We start from the raw sequence: 13,958 nt of genomic DNA on the forward strand, positions 1-13,958 counted from the left end.
ATCCCAGGGTGTTTCTCGAAAAGAGTAGGGTTGTAACCCCGGCGTCCTGGCCAAATTTCCCATTGGCCCTTACCAATCATGGCCTCCTAATAATCCCCCTCTATGAATTGACTACATTACTCTGCTCTCCTCCCCACTGATAGCTGATGTGTGGTGAGAGTTCTGGCGCACTATGGCTGCCGTTGCATCATCCAGGTGGATGCTGCACATTGGTGGTGGTGGAGGGGATCCCCATTACCCGTACAGCGCTTTGAGTGGAGTGTCCAGAACAGCGCTATATAAGTGTAAGCAATTATTATTACATGTAAAACTGTTTCGACCCACAACAAGTGAGGTTTTGGATGAGATCCCAGTAGTAAATTTCACCTAATCAGCTGAGCTTTTGTCTACTCCGCTGAATATTCAGAGCTACAACCATGAGTAAGCAGACTTCCAACTTTGTCCCCATCTATGTCTCGACTTTTGTCTGAGCCATGTTTTGAGAGTCCCTGGAAATTCCTGGAAAGTCAATTGCAGAGACCAGTGAAGGATGGAATCTTTTCCTTTTCCTGCGGCGACAGGATAACCTTGGGACTGAGCATTTTGTTTTGAAAATCTCATTGTGATAAGCACATGGCTTGCATCTAATTTGAAGGACTGTATATTCCATATAGATTCCATGTTCACATTGTAACACTTGAGAATTAACCTATTATTCCAAACTAGTATGCTTAAGGAAGATTAATTCACAACAGTAATTATTTACTTGTCTTTTGAAAGTATGGAAGCTGCTTATGAGTTTGACTACTGAGTTATATGATTTTTACCTTGTTGCTGTTCTCTTTTGTATTGTCTGAATGTTTGATCAGACTTTTGTATGAGTCTTTGTAAATTAATTCTCATATATAGTGATTTTTGTACTGAATTATTTTGTACATTTTATTGTATTAATAAAACAATTATGTATTATATTATTTCAATTCTGACACCATTAGTTGTGATTGATTCCTAGTTGACATTAAGTACTGTCTGACTTCTTTTTCAGTTTCTTATTATTTCAGTAAATTCAAACCATGGTCACCACACAGTAGAATACATTTGTTCATGCACTTTATGCTGTACCATACAGTTATCTACTCATGGCCTACTTGGAAGTTTTTGCCATTTGTGTTGTGCAAAACAAGACTCAAAAAGATCTACACTTTTCCAGCAGAGGAGGTTTATCATGAATAAATACAAGCATGTCAATACTGAACAAATGTGACGCGTGTCAACATACAGTTTCCTAAATCCCAAATCAATGTCAAATCCTAATTGAAAGATGTAAGGTCTTTTGTTTTTATGTATAATTATTAAAATGTTACTTTTATACCAAAGTATGTCATAAACACTGTGTCCTCTTTATTTAACCAGGAAAGGAAGTCAGACATGTCACCCAGTAGCAACACCATAAAAATATATACACAGGTTACAGGGTTGTTTGTTCCCCTTACCCATAGCTATTCAATATTTAAGATTTTTTAGTCCTTTTTACATTTACACAATATTACATGTAATTTTAAGATTTTGTTTATTGCATTACTTTGTGTACATCTGTACTGTTTTAAGATGTATTTGTAAGTAATAATTACATTTTAAGAGATTTTACAGTTAGTATTTTAAGCATTTTTTGGTGCCACTTCCTTATATAGTAAAAAGGAATAGTCATGTGTCATGGAAATGTACCTATCAAGGAAGCCACAATAGAGAGTTCTCACCTGAGTAAGGTCTTTATTTCAATACTGCAATATTGGGAGCCCTGCTGTCACTCTGCAGAGTGCATCAGAGACTCAACTTGCTACAAGCAGCACAGGCTTTTTATAAAGATGTTATGCAGTGAAAAATACAGCACTTAGTCCCCATCTAATACTTCCCCTTTTACTTAGGACAAGAAGGATTACAACACAGAAACGAAAGAAGAAGCGCCAATACATATTTTGCAAAGTTTAGCAATTGCACTCTTCTCATTTGGTAATCTAGACAGTACATCCTGTCCTGACAAACTGTCTGCTGATAACATGCACGCAGATTTCCATTTCACATGAAAGACAAACAAAGTGATGATTTGATTGTAAACCTGAAATCTGCTGGAAAATAGGGGCTCCCTTATACATGTTCGCAAAAAAATTCGTGAAAGACCAAAATCACTGTAATCCACAACTGTTGTATCCTTTAAAAGTATTTGTATCTATAAAACTGCCTGTTAGACCACTGGACAGAACAACTACCCTATGTTATGCTGCGAAAACCGATCTTCACACATGTCGTTTCGAATTGTTACACCTTTTATAGTAGCATAATCTAATATACGTTTGAAAAAAGCCTGACATTTATAGACAACATATGTTCGGTCTTTTTTCCCCCCAGTGATTGCACTTAAATCAAGCATACAGTAAGCCTTATTGAACTACACTACGGCGACAAAAGTAGGACAGTCTTGTTTGACGCTCGATGGTACAGGAAAACGCGTTTGATTACAGTTTGACCACGATATCTTGTCTTTTAACAATGGCAGCGCATTTAAAGAAACGAGTTTATGAAGAATTCTCAAAAGTTGTCCAGGTAAGCAGATCTAACAGACTATTAAAGAAACACAAATGTGTCTAGAACGTCAGATTTAAATAGTTTGTAGTACTCTGCGAGCAAACACGGCTGCGTGCAAAAATGCTCAATGCGATCATAAGGCTTCACAGCCGGTTAGAAGTTACAGGAAAATGTCCCGAAAGCCTTCGGCCTGTACCGATGAAGCAAATTCCTGTGGATTAAAATAGGCTTATGTTCCTTGTATATCCACGATTTTATCACCGAGTTATTTAAAACTCATCATTTATTTAACATCCGTATTTTTTTCCATTGTTTTGCCATTAAATTATATACGATTAAACTTGCACGTACCAATTCAAAGTAATAATAAAAGTTGAAGTTGGCATTGTGCACGCTTTTTAAATTGTTGATTTTAAATGTAATTTTTTAAAGTAACCACCACAGTTTATATTTCTGTCTCTAAACAAAGAAAAGAGATCGTCAAAACATCTTATTTTACCAGAATGCGTTAACTTTATTTTAAACTTTAGAATGGATATTGTGGCGTCAGTGTCGTGTTTGAATGTATTAGCTAATGTCCATACACCCCCTTGTTTTTATTAATATTCATTGAAGAGATTTTGACCTGCTTTATAGTTATGCAGCAGTGTTCTACAGCCGTGCGACGTTAAGTCTTAAAGCAATTGCAAAAAAAAAAAAATCTTCAGCTATTCTGTTTGCAGAATTAAATAATAAAAATCGGGGTTTGAAAGTCTTTTTTCAACAAATGGGGCTGCCATAAACAAATGACGGATAAAATCAATGGTTTCAGCAACACCAGCAGGAAGAGATCCCAGCTAAGAAGTTAAGGTTGACCAAACCAAGCAAGTCGGCTGCCCTCCATATTGACCTGTGCAAGGCCAGCAGCCCCACCGAAGCGCTGCAGTACCTCCTTCAGTTCGCCCGCCAGCCCGTGGAGGCCGAAAGCGTGGAGGGGGTGGTACGCATCCTCCTGGAATATTACTACAAGGTATTGTCAAAACAGGGAAGACCCTGGGCTCACGCATGCCTCTGTATCCTTCGATTAGGACTGATTGTTTTGCAGTAGGCATTTCATCCACACTATCCCCCGGACTGTACGAGAGACAAATTCTTTGACTCTCTTCAATTCCAAAAACTCAAAACTCACCTTTTTACCACAGCTTGTGTCTGATTGCCCTACGTTCTGTCTGTATAAACATGTATGCTCTTGTTTATTTTTTTTTCTTTTACCATTTATTATACTTTTTTTGTCTTTTTCTTTATCACTGTGCACAGCATCCTTGGCTTTTGGAGAGGTGCTTTTTAAACATTAATAATCGTTTCTTATTATTTTTAGTAGTATTTGACTGCAGTAATTATTGATCATGAATAGAACAGGTAATGCATGAGGGTTTAAATAGACTGTTCTTAAATCAATAGATTCTTGTGATCAGCAGGAATGATTAACTGGAGGAACAGAGCACGATCCCTTTTTGTTAAGGAATAATACAAACCATACTATCAAGTGTTCAAAAGTGTTCTTTTTGCTGTTCAATTTTCAGTCGGTAACTGAGAGTTTGCCTTTTGCTCTGAAGGAAACGGACAGCTCAGTACGACTGAAGATTGCCTCTCTTCTTGGGTTGCTGTCCAGAACTCAAGGCTTTTCTCCAGACTGCATAGTGGATGATGCCATTAATACTCTGAACAATGAAAGTGAGTCATGTAATGTTTTTCAAAGGATCATTTCTATGCCAGGCTGGACACTTTACTGAGGTTGTGGAACATGTTTCTGAAGTGCTTGTTCATATTTAGACTTTACTTGCTTTTAACTATGACATTTTGTGTTATTGAATGCAGAATCACACCAGGTTCTTGCACAATTGCTGGACACACTTCTGGTCATTGGTTCACAGCTTCCAGAGAGCCAGAGTCTCAGACTTAGATTAGTTGAAGTGGCCTGCAAGGTAAGAAGTGAGCCAGTATTATTTGCTTTTGTTCCTGCATGACAGTATGCTTTTAATGATATAAACATTTAGAATTATATTATAATTTTAACTGTGATTTTGAGAGGTCCCTTAGTGTTTATTGTGGAGTTTTTACATAAACAGTGAATTGATTTGAGTGCAAATGTGCAGCACAACACCTTGAATAAGGGCTAAATATTGTATTATATTACTCATTATCTGAGGAGTGGTTACACCACTGGGACCCTAAGTTCGGTTCTGGACCTGGGATGCTAAACTCTTATATGGAGTTTGTAAGTTCTTTCCACGTTCGCGTTAGTTTCCTCCCTAAGTCCGAAAACATATCGATTTGTTAATTGGCTTCTGAGAAAATGGTCTCTGGTGTGTGTGTCTGCCCTGCAATGGACTGGCATCCCATCCAGGGTGTACCCAGCCATATGCCTGTTGCTGTCTGGGATAGTCTTCTACTCCCCTGCAACCCTGAATTGGAAGAAGCTGTTGAAAATGGTTGAATTAATCACTACAGGCGTCTGCTATAACTCGATAGATGCGTTCCTGTAAAACCTTGCGTTATGCAAGAACGCTCAATAAAAATAACAGGGCTTATGGGGAAAAATAGGGTTGGGGCAGACCACTCAAAACCGAACCAAATGCCTTACCAAATTTAATAATTATCCTAATAAAAATGTTAGCACAGTTTAAATATGTTAAATTCATAATAAAGAAAGAAAGAAATGCTCATATTTAGGGCAATGCAGAAGATTTAGTGAAAACAGCACAAAAATTGAGGAGCACCTCCAAGTTAGCACTTCCAAAACAAAGCATGTGGGACAACTGACCACCGCGTTCAGTTGTGTTACTCCGCGACGCAAAACATAAACATGTCGGGGATGAAATGGCGTATCAGCCAATGCCAGTTTCGCGTTATACAGACATCTTTCCCCTGTTTACCAATCACGTATGAGCCATTTCGCGTTTTGGAAACTCGCGCAATAGCCGAGATCGCTGTATGTGAAGTTTTAGCATCTGTTTTTCTTCTGCAGCATCTCGCCGACACGTATTTCGGCGTGAGGAATAAATGTCTGCAACTGCTAGGCTGCCTGGGGTCTGTGGAAAAGCTGGCGTCCAAAGAGAGCGAGAGTGTGGCTTTGAAGGATGTGCAGAGCATCGTCAGCGATTACTTTGGCGATCAAGATCCCAGGGTCCGGACGGCAGCTATCAAAGCTATGGTATGGGATTCCTGTCTTGCGAGTTGGCGGGGATCTGACATGGTTGCTGGGATAGATCCGTCAGAATGTATAATATTCATCTTTTTCATTTCCAGCTGCAGCTACATGAACGAGGCATGAAACTACAGCAGACCATTTACAACCAGGTAAGCAGCCAAAAAATCTTGAAAAGGAAAGACAGGAATTATTGCCATGTGTTGGATTGTACTGTACTTGTTTTAGCTGTGTGTAAACTATTTTGCCGGTGTATTTGAGGTCTTTCTTAGGAATAATTAGATGTTAGTTTCAATGAAAATTGAAAACAACCCATCAGTCTTCTTCAGGTGTGTGACAGCTGAAATGTTTTTTTTTAATTTATCTTCAACACAGACTGAACTTCTACGTGTTCCTCTGCTGCTTGCAAACTGATGCAGGTCTGCTCTTGAGCTCTTTAGGTTGTATGTGTGTAAGCATGAAATTTGTACATCCTCTGCAGGCCTGCAAGCTGCTTTCAGATGACTATGAGCACGTCCGCTCAGTGGCTGTGCAGATGGTCTGGGTTCTGAGCCAGCTTTATCCCGAGAGGTAAGTTTACTCTTGTATGTGTTGTATTTATCCATTGTTTTGGGGGGAATATGCAAAAATCATTTTGTTTTGAAGCTTGACAAGTTTTAGGATTAAACTAGCTTTACATACCCAAAGGGTATGTAAAAAACGTTATTATTTCTTAACCTGTGTATTCAGTCCCCATTGTGTTATTCGAAAATATCCAAAGCTGAGTTTTCCTATCGTTGTTTTTAAATGTAGCATAGTCCCTATTCCCTCTTCGAATGAAGAAATCCGACTGATTGATGATTCATTTGGCAAAATTTGCCACATGGTCAGTGACGGATCGTGGGTAGTCAGAGTACAAGCTGCAAAATTGTTGGTAAGTTCCGTATAGGTGTAAATCTCAATTTACATCCAAGCCATTGCATTGAGCAGAAGCAACACTCAATTTATTTTATTTTGCAGGGCTCAATGCAGCAAGTTAGCGCTCACTTTCTAGAACAGACATTGGACAAGAAACTGATGTCAGATCTGAGGGTAAGTTATAAAACAACAGCATGGCAGCTGCGAGAGATTTACCTGGACTTTTTGTCATTAGTTTTTCATGAAAATAGTCACACACTGACTGCTGTCCCTCTCTCCCTTCAGAGAAAGCGTACTGCCCATGAGAGAGCTAAGGAGCTGTACAGCTCTGGGGAGTTCTCCTCAGGCAGAAAATGGGCAGACGACGCTCCGAAGGAGAAAGTGGACACGTTCTCTGTCAATCTGATTGACTCTGGAGCCTGTGGAGCGTTTGTGCATGGGCTGGAGGATGAGATGTATGGTGAGCATCTTAACTTAAAACCTACAGAGAAAGTTATTAGTCCCCTGTGGGGCTTACAGAAATGTGTCTCTCCCCGTTCCCTGGCAAGACTTCTGCAAAACAAAATCCAGCATTCTGCAGCACACCTTTATGAGCTTCGCACACCGTGCAGATGTGTCTGGAGCACTCTGCTACCATGCTGTCTTCCAGGGGTTTGATGGTGGTGGGGTTGTCCTGCCATGGGTCACCTTTCCATACTTCTGCATCAGTTAGATCACCTCCCATCCAGGCTCTTAATGTTGTACATTGGTTCAGTACTTTACTGGAAGTTGTTTCTATTCCCATTTGAAGCTGGGTTCTGTGGTACTGCAAAAATTCAAAGACATTGTCATTGTTGGCAAATTAATGTTTTTCCATAAAAAATAATCCTTGCAACTTATGTAGCACTTTTCTGGACACTCCACTGAACACGCTTTACAGGTAATGGGGACTCCCCTCCACCACCACCAACGTGTAGGCCCCACCTGGATGATGCGACGGCAGCCATAGTGCACCAGAACACTCACCACACACCAGCTATCAGTGGGGAGGAGAACAGTTATGAAGCTGATTCATAGATAATCAGTAAAGGCCAGGGGGAAATTTGACCAGGTCTCCGGGGGTAACACCCCTACTCTTTTCGAGAAATGCCCTGGGCAATACGTCTGTGTGTTTCTGCTGTGTGCAGAGGTGCGGATTGCGGCCGTGGAGGCCCTGTGTGCACTGGCTCAGTCCTCGGCCAGCTTCGCGGAGAAGTGCCTGGATTTTCTAGTGGACATGTTCAACGACGAGATCGAAGAAGTTCGGCTGCAGTCCATCCACGCCTTGCGGCAGATCTCCACCCACATCACCCTGCGAGAAGACCAGCTGGACACGGTGCTGGCTGTGCTGGAGGTACACCTAGCTACTCCAGAATGATTTCTTTTTTCGCTTTTGAAATGTTACCAGTTCAAGCTTTTCCATTTGAATGTATTACTGCATATTTCTCCTAAGTGTTTTGAACCCACCATCCGGAAACGGCTCAGGGGGTGCACTTTCTGCAATGTGAATGAACGAGAGTATAGATGTGTGTGTGATCATACAGTCTGTCCGTCTGTGAACTCTACAAAAGACATAATGGCCTCTGTATGTAGTTGCGCTTTCTGAAACTGAAGAAATAAAGCAAAAAAAAAAGAGAAACGAAATCTGAAATACTTTTCTCCTGTGTCAACCAGGACTCTTCTCGGGACATTAGAGAAGCCTTGCATGAGCTCTTGTGCTACACTAATGTATCTACGAAGGAGTGCATTCATCTGTCCCTCGTGGAGCTGCTCAAGAACTTGACAAAGTACCCAACGGACCGCAACTCTGTCTGGAAGTACGTTGCTATCTGCTGAAGATCTTTGCATTCGTCCGGAAATGAAATGTGGACATCAGCTTGTAGAGATCAATGATTATTTTTTTCAACATTGTGAAGCTTCAGAATTACCTATGGAAATGAGAAACTTGAGATATTTTAGTAGCGCATATGAACATAATGTCTGTTTTTACATGGATTTTGCCTTTCTTCGGGTGGTTTATTTGATCCCTTGTTCTTTTCAGGTGTTTGAAGTTTCTTGGGGCAAGGCATCCTACATTAGTGCTGCCTATAGCCCCTGAGCTCCTGAGCACACACCCCTATTTTGACACTCCTGAACCCGATATGGATGACCCAGCGTGTATCTTTTCAATGTCTTGGAGGAGGGGGGAAATTTCCATTTGTATATAATTTAATTTAAAAGGATCTTCTCTAACATTTGGAATTAATTTTATGTGACCGTATTCATGTAATTCAACATCTGAAAGGCATTAGCAAATCTGAATTTTTCATATTTTGTTTCTGAATGATTTCCCTTGACCTTTGCTCTGTAGACATTGCTGTTCTGGTTTTGGTTTTTAATGCTGCCAAGTCTTGCCCTACCATGCCGGCACTTTTTTCAGACCACACATTCAGACATTATTCCTACCTGAGGGACAGCCTTTCTCACCTAGTCCCACAGCTAAGGGTAAAACCTAAACCTCATTTGTGATTCCCAGATCTTCCGCTGGAATTTATCGTGGACTTCTGATGATTGCCTCTAAAATGAATATTGTGTAAACAAAGTATTAAAAATGAATATAGTAGCACTTATGTGACATAGTTAAGAATGATGAATAATTGTAGCATGACTGCCATATTGTTTGTAAAAGAAGTTCAAGAATAGAGTTAAGTGTCATATAGAAACACAGCACTTAGCCCTTTTTAGAGCTCTTAATGTATGATGGTGTGAGTTAGTGGGTGCTTTCCATTGACTGCGTCCCACATAGGACCCAATGGAAGATTTAATATTCTGAACAAAAGCCTGGGATAATCGTGGCGCTGTCGTTGCTTGTGTTCCTGTCTAGCTGCCAGGGCAGAAGCTGGTGTCTGTGTCCGATTCCTCCAGCATGGGATCCAGTGTGGAGTCCTCTCAGCAGTTCCTCCAGGACAGCCTGGCCAGAGTCTGCACCATCCAGCACCTGGAGGCCCCTGGGGCCCAGGACCTGCTGGACTTTACTATCAGGTGACAGAGGAAAGCCAGTCTGGGGAAAGCTGACAAGGGGGGGGGTGGGCATCATGGGTCTGCCTCTGCTGAATCTAGTAACTACTTTGCCTAAAAAAAAGAACAGGATAACCTTTTAAATACAGCCGTATTCTGCTTGGTTTCTTGTTCAAAGAAAAGGGCCAGCTAGTGTTGTAGATCTTAAAATCAAGGTGGTTTTTAATGTCAACGTATTCTATTTAAAAACAACACTTTTGCTACGTATATAAACGCTAACTGAGTGAGATCTTAAATCGAATGATTACTTAGCTTACAGTGGAGTTCTCTCACACCTCCCCAGGGATCTCCAGAGACTGGGAGAGCTGCAGACAGAGCTGTCGGGGGCTGCTGATTTTTCGGCAACGTATCTTCGCTGCCAGCTGTTGCTCATGAAAGTAAGGACGGCCGGCATCCAAAGAGGCTTTTCTTCCCCGAGGAACAGCCAAACAGCGATTTGCCGTAACGTGTGGGCTGGTGTTTCCCAGGCTTTGCAGGAGAAGCTGTGGAACGTGGCTGTCCCCCTGCACCTGAAACAGAACGCCATGGCCTCTGCAGCCGCTCGGCAGGTAAGGGCCCGGGCAGGCGATGGCCGCCTCTGTTACGGCGCGTGAAGAGAGGAGTCCTGGTGGTGTAGCAGGGGGTTTTCACCTCTGTCAGATAGCCTTCCTTTGCAGATCGGGACCATGAGTCACGTACGATAAAAATTATAATAATTGCTTACACTTACATAGCGCTTTCCTGGACACTCCCACACCACCACCAATGGGCAGCATCCACCTGGATGATGCGACGGCAGCCATAGTGCGCCAGAACGCTCACCACACATCAGCTATCAGTGAGGATGAGAGCAGAGTAATGTAGCCAATTCATAGATGGGGATTATTAAGAGGCCATGATTAGTAAGGGCCAATGGGAAATTTGGCCAGGATGCCGGGGTTACACTGGGATTTTTAATGACCACAGAGAGTCAGGACCCCCGTTTTACGTCTCATCCGAAGGACGGCCCCTTTTTACAGTATAGTGTCCCCGTCACTATATTGGGGCATTAGGACCCACACAGACTGCAGGGTGAACGCCCCTCGGTTTATAAGAATCGGAAATGAAAAGTTCTGCAAAGAATCTCTTTAAACACTGGCTGCCTGCAGCACTGTCCCTTTCCTTTCTTACATCCCACATTACATTAAGCATTGGTATGAACAACTAAAAAGCCCTTAACATAATATTCTGTGATGTAGAGAACACCAGACTCTTCTCAGCGTGTGTTGATCTCCACATGCTAGACGTCCGCAGCTAAATAAATAACAGTAAGACGATTTATGATGTTGAATGGCTGTTTCAGATTCTGGAAGAGACGTACAAGCTCGAGTTCCTGTACAGCGGGCTGGAGAACAGACAGGTGGCCATCATTCACCATGTCAGACTGCAGGCCAAGGCGCTCCAGCTAGTCCTGACGGCTCGCACCAGACGAGGGCAAGTCATGCTGTTTGACACTGCTCGCTAACACTGAAGCAGAAAAATAAAAGCTCACTTTTTTGTATGTAAAGCAATAGCGTGACTTGGTTAAATGCTTCGTGTATAACAACGTGAACCTTTTGTTCTGAATTGGATGTATGTTAAAATACTTTCATCTCCTCTCCCTGCAGTAGAAAGAAAAGTAGTCCCTGTTGGTTTTTTTTTCAGGGTGGAGCCTTTGTTGAGTATCTGTGAAAAGTTTCTTCAAGACGTGGATGCATTTCAGAGGTACTACATATCCTGCAACTCTTAAAACATTAACCCTGAGTAGCTTGTTCAAGACACCCCAAATCATTGGTATAAAAAGGTACCTCCTTTTCTCAGTTTAAAGTGCCTTTCACCCTTAGTTTCCACTAGTGTCCTATGGTTCATGTTCACTGTTGATTTTAAAATAGTCCATTGGATTGACTTTTCTAATACCGTTGAGGATTTATAAAACTCCTCGTAGTCTTCACCATTCAGGATTAAAATGATTTGGTTCCTTTAGCCTGTCACTATGGAACATTACTAGAATGACAGGATTGCAGTTGCTCATAATAGGAGCTTTGGGATTTTTTTAAATTGGTTGGTTTCCATTGTCATGATTTTTATATACCTTTTTTCTCTTTGAACATTTAGCAGGAAAAACTAAACAGGAACAATCACATGATCTCATTCTCCCAACCCCTGTTTCTCCAAGGTGTTTTGCCTCAGAATTGCCCCATTTCCAAGATAGTTTTGTGGAGAAGCTGCTGGAATTGATGCCCAGGCTTGTGGCCTGTAAGCCTTTAGACCTGGTGAAGATCCTGCAGACCACACTCAGACAGAGTGGCTTCCTGCACCTCAAGCTGCCTGAACAGGTCAGTGTCCAGCATCACATCTGTAGTTACTGACCTGGTGTTGGTCTTTCACTATAAGCATTTCTGCACATTTAATAGCACTGTGACCCTTATGGCTTTTCCAAGTATTTACATGTGGGCAGACTGACTTTGGAGCTAATTCTACAATACACAAGATCCTGTATACTTGGCCCTTGGTTTTCCAGTAGCATACACAGATTCTGAGTTGTTGGATATGTTACATCCTTTTTTCTACTTATATATGTATTAGATCCACAGGGCAACTGCAACCATCATTGAGACAAATGGAGAATCTGATAATCCCCTGAGATTCACCTCTGGATTAGTGATGGCCCTGGACATTGATGCAACACTTGAACATGTGCAGGATCCACAAAATTGTGTTAAAGTTCAGGTACGTACATGAAGATGTTAGGCAACCTGAGATCTATTGGCTGTAAAGGGGTGGCGAGGGAAAATTGTGAGATTTGGATTGGGTTTTAGACTGGTCTTGGATTATGGTTAGAGTAGGAAACTTTTTGGTTAAAGGAAAAAGTAATTTTAGGGTTGCATTTAGACTGTGGAAGAGTACAGTTTTTTGGTTCAGGTGGCATTTGGACTAGAGTGACTTGTGTGTTATTAACGATGTATGTGTTACCCTTATAGGTTCTGTACCCAGATGGACAGGCACATATAATCCACCCCAAACCCAGTGATTTCAGAAAGCCTGGGCCTGGAAGGCACAGGCTCATAACTCAGGTGTACCTCTCTCATTCTGCCTGGACAGGTATGAAACAGTGTGCCATTTGTAACTTAATTAGCCCAAGGACATAGTTAGTAAAAACTATTACTGTTAGTGCTTTTGTTTATAAATAACTATAAAATGCTTCCAGACTTCAGATGGTATGTAATAACTTAGTTTGTGATTGTTGGGCTGTCAAAAACAAGGAAGTATCATTGAAATCAGGTGCCTCGAGCTTCATTCTTATGTTTTCAGGTCACTTTAAAAAATATTATTTTATCTTTATGGCATAGAAGATTGGATATTACATTTCTTCTTGTATTAAAACAGTAAAAGATGGAGTAAATGGTTTATCAGATAAGAGGTGATGGAATAGATAATATGCTAAGTGAATATTTCACACAAATCTTTGCAATTTAAAATGTCAATAACATGACATTTGTTTTAAAACAGTACCCTTCAGTATTACAGTATGTGTAATTTTAATATAACTGACTTAATATAACACCCTACAGACTAGGGTGGCTGAAAGAAATACCCATACTTCACATTTACATTTTACATCACTTTTACATTTTCAGTCTCATTTGATAAGGCTTGTGCTTTTTAAAAAAATGTGATATTTTGTTGTCGACAAAAGCTTTTCTTGTTTGATTGTCACTGCAATGAAAAATGCAGGTCGGCAGCTGAATACAGATCGTAGTGCAGGAAGTTGGCTAATGTGTGCCGTTGTTGCAGAGCCCTGCCAGATTGAGGTGAAGCTGCTGCTTGCCTACAGCTCCAGTGCAAGCAGAGTGCCCTCCCTCAAGCCAGCCTGGAATGACAGCACAGACGGGATGCCACCCATGGACAGCTCCATTGAAGGCACTATTCCCTTCAGCAAGCCTGTGAAGGTCTTCATCATGCCCAAGCCTGCCAGGCGCTGACCCGCACCTTGACACTTCACCCTATGAAGCTTCCTGCAGATGCTACACACTGTGGATAGAATTTCCTTAAAAGTAATGGCATTCGCACTCTGTATTCATCCTAAAAGATGTAAATAGGACAACTGTAATTTAATATTTTTTCTAAATAGTTTTGTTTCATAAACGTTTTGTATAAATGTGTTGTATGATGATACTGGAGGAAAACTAAATTAAACCTTCCTAAGAATATGTCAACAATTGTAGTCTCAATTACGTTA

The 13,958-nt window shown here is 41.2% G+C and overlaps 1 protein-coding gene across 1 annotated transcript; it reads left to right on the forward strand.

Annotated features, from left to right (window-relative positions):
- The first annotated feature begins 2,420 nt into the window (after positions 1–2,420).
- Positions 2,421–13,725, forward strand: ints4 (integrator complex subunit 4). The gene is made up of 23 exons (XM_088639144.1): positions 2,421–2,580; positions 3,374–3,571; positions 4,158–4,275; positions 4,420–4,526; positions 5,570–5,755; positions 5,851–5,901; positions 6,231–6,319; positions 6,542–6,662; positions 6,749–6,820; positions 6,932–7,106; positions 7,813–8,018; positions 8,339–8,481; positions 8,706–8,821; positions 9,015–9,148; positions 9,528–9,685; positions 10,005–10,098; positions 10,189–10,269; positions 11,043–11,173; positions 11,384–11,443; positions 11,895–12,054; positions 12,305–12,448; positions 12,700–12,820; positions 13,514–13,725. Exons 1-23 carry the CDS (start codon positions 2,470–2,472, stop codon positions 13,699–13,701), a joined length of 2,964 nt encoding a protein of 987 aa, XP_088495270.1. The 5' UTR covers positions 2,421–2,469; the 3' UTR covers positions 13,702–13,725.
- Positions 13,726–13,958: the final 233 nt, after the last annotated feature.

Source organism: Lepisosteus platostomus, chromosome 7 (assembly GCF_059453375.1).
Source record: "Lepisosteus platostomus isolate fLepPlt1 chromosome 7, fLepPlt1.hap1, whole genome shotgun sequence".
NCBI classification, from domain to species: Eukaryota; Metazoa; Chordata; class Actinopteri; order Semionotiformes; family Lepisosteidae; genus Lepisosteus; species Lepisosteus platostomus.